Source organism: Olea europaea, chromosome 22 (assembly GCF_002742605.1).
Source record: "Olea europaea var. sylvestris chromosome 22, O_europaea_v1, whole genome shotgun sequence".
NCBI lineage: Eukaryota > Viridiplantae > Streptophyta > Magnoliopsida > Lamiales > Oleaceae > Olea > Olea europaea.
The window spans coordinates 8823637-8830673 of NC_036258.1; the positions used below are offsets into that span (position 1 = coordinate 8823637).

Here is a 7037-nt window from a genome sequence, read left to right on the forward strand (position 1 = left end):
CGTTTCCTAAGCGGAGTTGCACGAAAATCATCGTTCTTCACTTTTAATGAGAAATATTTTCATTAAAAAAACCTTGATATTTAAATAAATTGGTATTTTAATTTATTGTACACATTTAATTTTTATCCATTAACACTTTGCAATGTAATCATGTATCCCTTAAATAATGTAAAATTTAGATTATGTATAAATTAATTATTTAGTGAGTGATTATAAGGGTCATTTACAACGAAAATCACTTTTTTAATTAACAAAAGATAACTCGATAATACAAATTTATGTACTAAAGTTTATATAAACAGTAATTAATTTTATAACACAAATTGGTGGTCTAAAACATTTTTATTTAAATTAAAAGTAAAAAAATGAGTTTTAAAGATTTCAAAGAAGGGGCGGAGAGAGAGAGAGAGAGAGTATCATTAGAAAATGTAAAGGTGAAATGGTAAAGGATTATTCTTTTTGTACCGAGGAAGTATACAGAAGCGTTTACCCCCTCTCACAAATACGTGGGCCCCACGTATATTTAATAATGTCGAGCCGTGGTCCCCACCTTGATAATGTGAATAGAGCGTAAACGGTTAGGAAATCATTATATACGTGTAGCACGGTCCAATGGTAAATATATTTTTGGGGGTAAATTTGGGGGAGAGCGTGGAAGTCACGTGCCCTGAATGGCTTTGCTTTCTTGACTAGAAAGACATCTCTCTCAAATATTCACCAAAAGCCAAATCTCAAGGTTTTGATTTCTCAGTTACGACAATGGGACAGGGCACCCCCGGAGGTTTGAACCGGCAACTCCCCGGAGACCGGAAAAATGACGGCGACAAGAAGGAGAAGAAATTCGAGCCCCCGGCGCCGCCGGCTCGCGTTGGCCGAAAGCAGCGGAAGCAGAAGGGACCCGAGGCGTCTGCCAGGGTGCCGACGGTAACTCCGCTGAGCAAGTGCAAGCTGCGACTTCTTAAGCTCGAGCGAATCAAGGACTACTTGTTGATGGAAGAAGAGTTCGTGGCGAATCAGGAGCGGTTGAAGCCCCAGGAGGAGAAGACGGAAGAGGACCGATCGAAGGTCGATGACTTGCGTGGGTCTCCCATGAGTGTGGGGAACTTGGAGGAGTTGATTGATGAGAATCATGCCATCGTTTCGTCGTCTGTGGGTCCGGAGTACTATGTCGGGATCTTATCGTTTGTTGATAAGGATCAGCTCGAGCCGGGCTGTGCGATTCTTATGCACAATAAGGTAATCTTTATTTGTTGGTGTTTTGTGAATTTATGGTTTTGGAATTGTGGAGCTAGGGTTTGAGGAATTAGCGCTCGGGATATTTGGCTGATGATATTTCTAAAATTTGGGGGAAATGCGTTGGGTGAGCATCAACATTTGACAAGGTTGATGAGAGAGGACTGGGATACTGATTTTCACCACGATTAAACATTACTGTCTCGTCGCCCATTAAACGGCATAACTCTTTATCTCCAAATTTACCCATTGTTGCTACAAAATGTAAATAATGGATACTAAGCTGACGATTTCATCACTACTATTTAACACCCGTAAACCTGCAACTGCAATCATCCCTTGATGAAAATCCATGTCAAGGAAACACACTAACGTCAAAACCCGTACCATTCCACTTCACAAAGCAATAATCATTGCTCCAATTCGACAAAATTCCCACTGGTGAGAAGGAAAGTAAAAAAGAAACAAGAAAAGGAAATAACAAACTGCAACTAGCCCCACCACCTACCCTACAAAAGGTTTCTCCATTGCAGCACAAAGTTCAGTAAAATATAGATACGGGAAAGTTGAAATTAGATGTTGGTGATGGTGGGGACCTTGGATTTATGGTCTTTGTGGGTTTGCTGTTTATGATTTTGTTCATTTCTAATGTTTGGTTGAGGAAGTTTGCTGTGCTGATGACCATTCTAGAAGCCTAAATCCGTTAGGGAAGAAATAGTATCATTTGATACATGTTCTATATATAAAAATTCTGAATGTCATTGATATAAACTTGGCGAGTAAACTACAATTATGTGGCTCTTCAACCTGTTGCCAATAAAGTCCAAGGAATAAGCTGTAAATTCTCTCAACTTCAAGAAACTTGGGATCTTCTTGCATCTTTGTTTTTATAAAAAAAGAGCCGTGGAGAAAAGATGCCTTTGTTGGCCCGATGTGGCATACTTCCAAGGTCGGGGTGGGTTTTCGGGGGTGCTACCCATAATTCTAATTGATGCGCTTTTAAGCACACCTCCCACAGAAAATTTGCTTTCTTGCAGGTTCTTTCTGTTGTCGGACTTCTTCAAGACGATGTTGACCCCATGGTGTCCGTAATGAAGGTTGAGAAGGCTCCATTGGAGTCATATGCTGATATTGGTGGGCTGGATTCCCAGATCCAGGAGATCAAAGAAGCAGTGGAGCTACCATTGACTCATCCTGAACTATATGAAGACATTGGTATTAAACCTCCCAAGGGGGTCATACTCTATGGAGAGCCTGGAACTGGGAAAACATTGCTTGCTAAGGTTTGTGTATTGTTACCTGGTGGTTTCAGCACATTTTTATGAGTTCGATATGTCCCGTGGGATAAAATTGAATCGTTTTATGCCAGTCTGAGTTTTATTCTAATTTCTGTTCTTGTTTACATAAAAAGTTGGAATTTTTAATTGCATTAAAGAGGGACAAATAAGGGGAAAAGCTTGTACTCCTTGTAATTGGACAAATTGAAAATAATCTTAAAATTGATGCTTGTATATAATTAGGGTGAGCATATCTTATCACCTGAACTTGTCAGAGTATGTAAATATTTAAAGTTTGGGTCTATGTTATGATTCCTTATAAACAACAGGAGTCGTTCATTTGTGAAATTTATTTGCGAAGCCGAAACAAACGTGGTCTACAGAGCCTTCCTCTAGAGGAGGCAGACATACATAGGGATTCATCTAATTCCGCACACTATTTAAATGGCTCCCCATGGGTTTGAAGTTTGATAGAGTCATTACACGAGACAGACATCTTTAGTCTTCCCTTGGGTTTGCCAAAATCATTGTAGGAGTAATACATCTTTAGTAAATTGTTTGGTAATCTCAAATTTTAAGCAAAAGTATTATGTTATGAGTGATCTGGTGCATAAACCTCTTGCTTTGGTGTTTTTCAAGCTGTAGCCATGTATTCTCGTCTATAAGCACTTTGCTTTAATGTTCTTCAGGCAGTGGCCAACTCTACTTCAGCAACTTTCTTGCGTGTAGTTGGAAGTGAATTGATTCAGAAGTACCTGGGAGATGGTCCCAAATTGGTGAGAGAACTTTTCAGAGTTGCTGATGACTTATCCCCATCGATTGTCTTTATTGATGAAATTGATGCCATTGGTACAAAGAGGTGCTCCCTCAAACACCATTGTCATGGGAGTATCTGTTTTCATGGATAAGTGTTTATTTGTCGAATGCTTTTTACAGGTACGATGCCCATTCAGGTGGTGAACGCGAAATTCAGAGAACTATGTTGGAACTGCTGAACCAGTTGGATGGTTTTGATTCACGAGGAGATGTTAAGGTGATTCTTGCAACAAATAAAATTGAAAGTCTTGATCCTGCCCTGCTTCGACCTGGTAGAATAGACAGAAAAATCGAATTCCCTCTTCCAGACATTAAGACTAGGAGGCGTATTTTCCAGGTATGCATTTCATGCATCTCATTAAATCAGATCACCAGTGACATTTTCGATGATTTTCTGACCTTTTCTTTAATATATGTAGATACACACATCAAGGATGACATTGGCTGATGATGTCAACCTAGAAGAATTTGTTATGACAAAAGATGAATTTTCTGNTATGTAGATACACACATCAAGGATGACATTGGCTGATGATGTCAACCTAGAAGAATTTGTTATGACAAAAGATGAATTTTCTGGTGCTGATATCAAAGCCATATGTACTGAAGCTGGATTGCTTGCTTTAAGAGAGCGCCGTATGAAGGTGTCATGCATGCTTTTTTAATTAAAATATGAAAGCTATACTTTTTATCAATATGGGGGGAAAGCATGATTGGTTAGAAAAATGATTCTCTTCTAGCTCATGCTATGTGGAACTTATGATAAGCCCATCTCATATGGAATTTCTAGTTCTCATAGAGTAATTATAATAGAAACAGACTCTTTCTCTCGTAAAATAAAAGGTAAAAATATTATATTGGGTATTCCAGTTTTTCTTTTTATTGATAAAAACATTTTGCTTTCGAAATTCACTTTGTCTCCTTTCATATTCTTCCTCTTCCAGAAAGATATTTTCGTATAATAATAATTTCGTCTTACAGGTTTTTTTTTTTTTTTTTCCCTGGTGGATCTGTTACTAATTTACCCTTGTTCTTTTAGATTTTACATAAATAATATCCATCTACCAAACAGTCGACCGTAGTGATTCACTTCCAATAGATGTCCTTCAAATCTCTTTTATTTGTTTATTTAGTTGATCACTTCGGAGCGTGGGCTCAGTCAGGATTTAATTGTTTTTAAACAAAAATCATTGCACAATTGGAAAAGTAACTCATCCGAATGCGACGGTTTGTTAGTATACTAATGTTCGGGATCTGAATTTCTAATCACTTGTTTGGAGAAACTTTCAAAAGTTGCTAATTGAAGAATAAACAGGTAACTTGCTGAGTAGTGTTGGGATTAAAATGTGAAATTGGATTAGCAGTTAGACAATGTCATATCTAAGATGATGGTTTAATGGTCATTGTGTGCCTTGACTCAAACAAAGTTGCATTATTTGTTTGATAGTTTTGACTTTTTATTTATTTTTATTTTTTTTATATAAAGGAAATGAGTTTATTGATTATGCCATGGTGTGAATAAATTGGACTTTGGCTTATTCGTGGATAATGACAGCATTGTTTTGCTTGTTTAGGTGACACATGCAGATTTTAAGAAGGCCAAAGACAAGGTTATGTTCAAGAAGAAAGAGGGTGTCCCAGAAGGGCTTTATATGTGATTATGATCTTGTTCTGTTTGGAAATACTCAATTTGTCATTGAACTTTTACTGCTTGTTTTCTTCCTCCTAATGCTTTGAAATTTGGTTGTCTTTGATCTTATGATTATTCTTTGAAAAATTATTAGTTTTAATTAGCAAGAATATATTAATTTTGATCAATTATGAGTAATTAATCCCTTCTTCCATAGCTGCTAATTGGGTTGAGAATATGCGTTGTGAGATGAACAGCTATGACATGTTCTTTAGGATTTAATATTCTTGAATTATAGACTACGTTCTTGACTTTTCACTAGCGAGCACTTTCATTAGAATTATATAGATACGTGTTAGTAGAGTTAGTAGACTCGGTTAATGTTACGAGGTCTGTTTGATGTAGATTTTCTAAGAATAGATTTTGTAAAAAATGAATTTTTTGAATAATTTATGGTCAACAAGTAGAAAAAAAGGTTTACATTCAAAATTATATGGTGTGGTTTACTTCAACGTCGATGGTCTTCCTTCTACCTTTCGAAAAAGGAAAGGCAAGCTCAAGACAGTGAAGAAATCATTTGGGTAGGTTTCAACTTCATCCTTAGCATCGATCTCTCTTATTCTTCATTCGAGTTCTATTTTTCCTCCTTGTAGCTCCCGGAATGGATGTATTGTAGAATGCGAGGATAAAAATGATTTTTGAAGGGGAGAGAATTTTAAAACTTCTCTACCACGTTTGGGCTTTGTTTGTTTCTTTCTTCTTGCTTTTTGGGATTTAAAGTAGATAATGAATTTAGATAATATAATTTCAAAATTTAATTTACAAATATAATTTTCAAATTTCATATTTATTTATTTATTTTTGTTTCTGGTTTTTTTTTTTTTATTTTTTTTTTATTTTTTTNGATAAATTATTTCATTAAGGGTATAATAGACATTTTATCAAAAATGAATAGTAGCAGGTCATTTATAATAATACCCCGTTAGAGAATAACTACTATAGAAGTTTGGGGGCTATGAAACACGACATTGAAGTGATGCTATTTATGCCACTCCACACCAAATGTAGAAAAATCTCCAGAATTTGTGGTGCAGTAGTCCATTGTATGTGACCAAATTTATGACTGATTGTGTTATTTGTGATCAGATTTATTGTTTGTGACCATACTTGTGTTATAAGTGGCTACTTGTGACCAAATTTATCTTTGATGTGACTGTCAGTGACCATCTAATTTTTCATTGTATGTAATCAAGTCCACGACCTCTGTCATCTGTGACCTAACCTGTCTTCAGTATGATTGATTGTGACTAAATTTGTAATCGGTGTGACTATTTGTGACCAAATTAATATTAACTGTGACAATGTGTGATCAAGTTACAACTGGTCACAATTAACAAAGAATTGGTCACAACCAATCACAATAAATATATATTTGGTCACATAGGGTCACCACAAACAAATTTGCACACGCGGCAGACTAACAACACGATCCACCACCAATCACCAATCATCATCACCTTCACCTCCAAATGTTTTGTCTCATTTATCTTAAACTGTTTCGTTCTAATCCTAGTGGAAACTAGACTAGCAAGCAACGAAGGAAAGCCAGGGACATCTATGAAGAAAAGAAGTAAATTCCAACTCGTTTTCCCTTGAAAAGATTTCCCAAGTTGAGACCTTTTTAACGTAGAAATCAACTCAAAATGCATTCATGGTTGTTGGTTGCTCTTCCTTTTCTCCATCACAAGATATTCCTGTAGTAACCAAAATATGTACAGTCTGCAAGTACTTTTCAACAAAAAAATTTATAAAGTTCTGTAAGCATATAGTAATGACATAATAAAAAAAAATTCAAATAAAAACAAAAGAAACAAGATTTTATTGCCAAAGAAGACTTCGAATTTAGTGAAATTGAAAATTTTTCCATTCAAATTTGAATAGATTGTTGAACATATACTACAAGTGAAGAGTATACTAGTTGATCTAACGTCAGATCACTACAAAAAAAATCGAAATCGCGACAAAAAAATGTTGTTGCATAAATAGAGATTTTATTGCAAAAATAATTTTGCAATAACAAT

General features: G+C 35.8%; 1 protein-coding gene across 2 annotated transcripts; it reads left to right on the forward strand.

The window, feature by feature from the left end:
* Nucleotides 1-701: 701 nt before the first annotated feature.
* On the forward strand, nt 702-5154 carry LOC111371627 (26S proteasome regulatory subunit 4 homolog A). 2 transcript variants are annotated; one of them, XM_022993701.1, is made up of 7 exons: nt 702-1236; nt 2271-2516; nt 3200-3369; nt 3447-3663; nt 3746-3809; nt 3894-3970; nt 4901-5154. In XM_022993701.1, exons 1-7 carry the CDS (start codon nt 760-762, stop codon nt 4982-4984), a joined length of 1335 nt encoding a protein of 444 aa, XP_022849469.1. In that variant the 5' UTR covers nt 702-759; the 3' UTR covers nt 4985-5154. The 2 variants fall into 2 exon arrangements, with proteins under 2 accessions (XP_022849469.1, XP_022849467.1); XM_022993699.1 differs by lacking the exon at nt 3746-3809 and having other exon boundaries at nt 760-1236; nt 3830-3970.
* The last annotated feature ends 1883 nt before the right edge of the window (nt 5155-7037 follow it).

Excerpts from the sequence above, each read along its gene's own strand:
- LOC111371627 (XM_022993701.1), top strand. The coding sequence starts at position 760 with ATGGGACAGGGCACCCCCGGAGGTTTGAACCGGCAACTCCCCGGAGAC. Across the intron at positions 1,237-2,270 it reads CGATTCTTATGCACAATAAG|GTTCTTTCTGTTGTCGGACT; the intron begins GTAATCTTTATT and ends GCTTTCTTGCAG. Across the intron at positions 3,971-4,900 it reads TAAGAGAGCGCCGTATGAAG|GTGACACATGCAGATTTTAA; the intron begins GTGTCATGCATG and ends TTGCTTGTTTAG.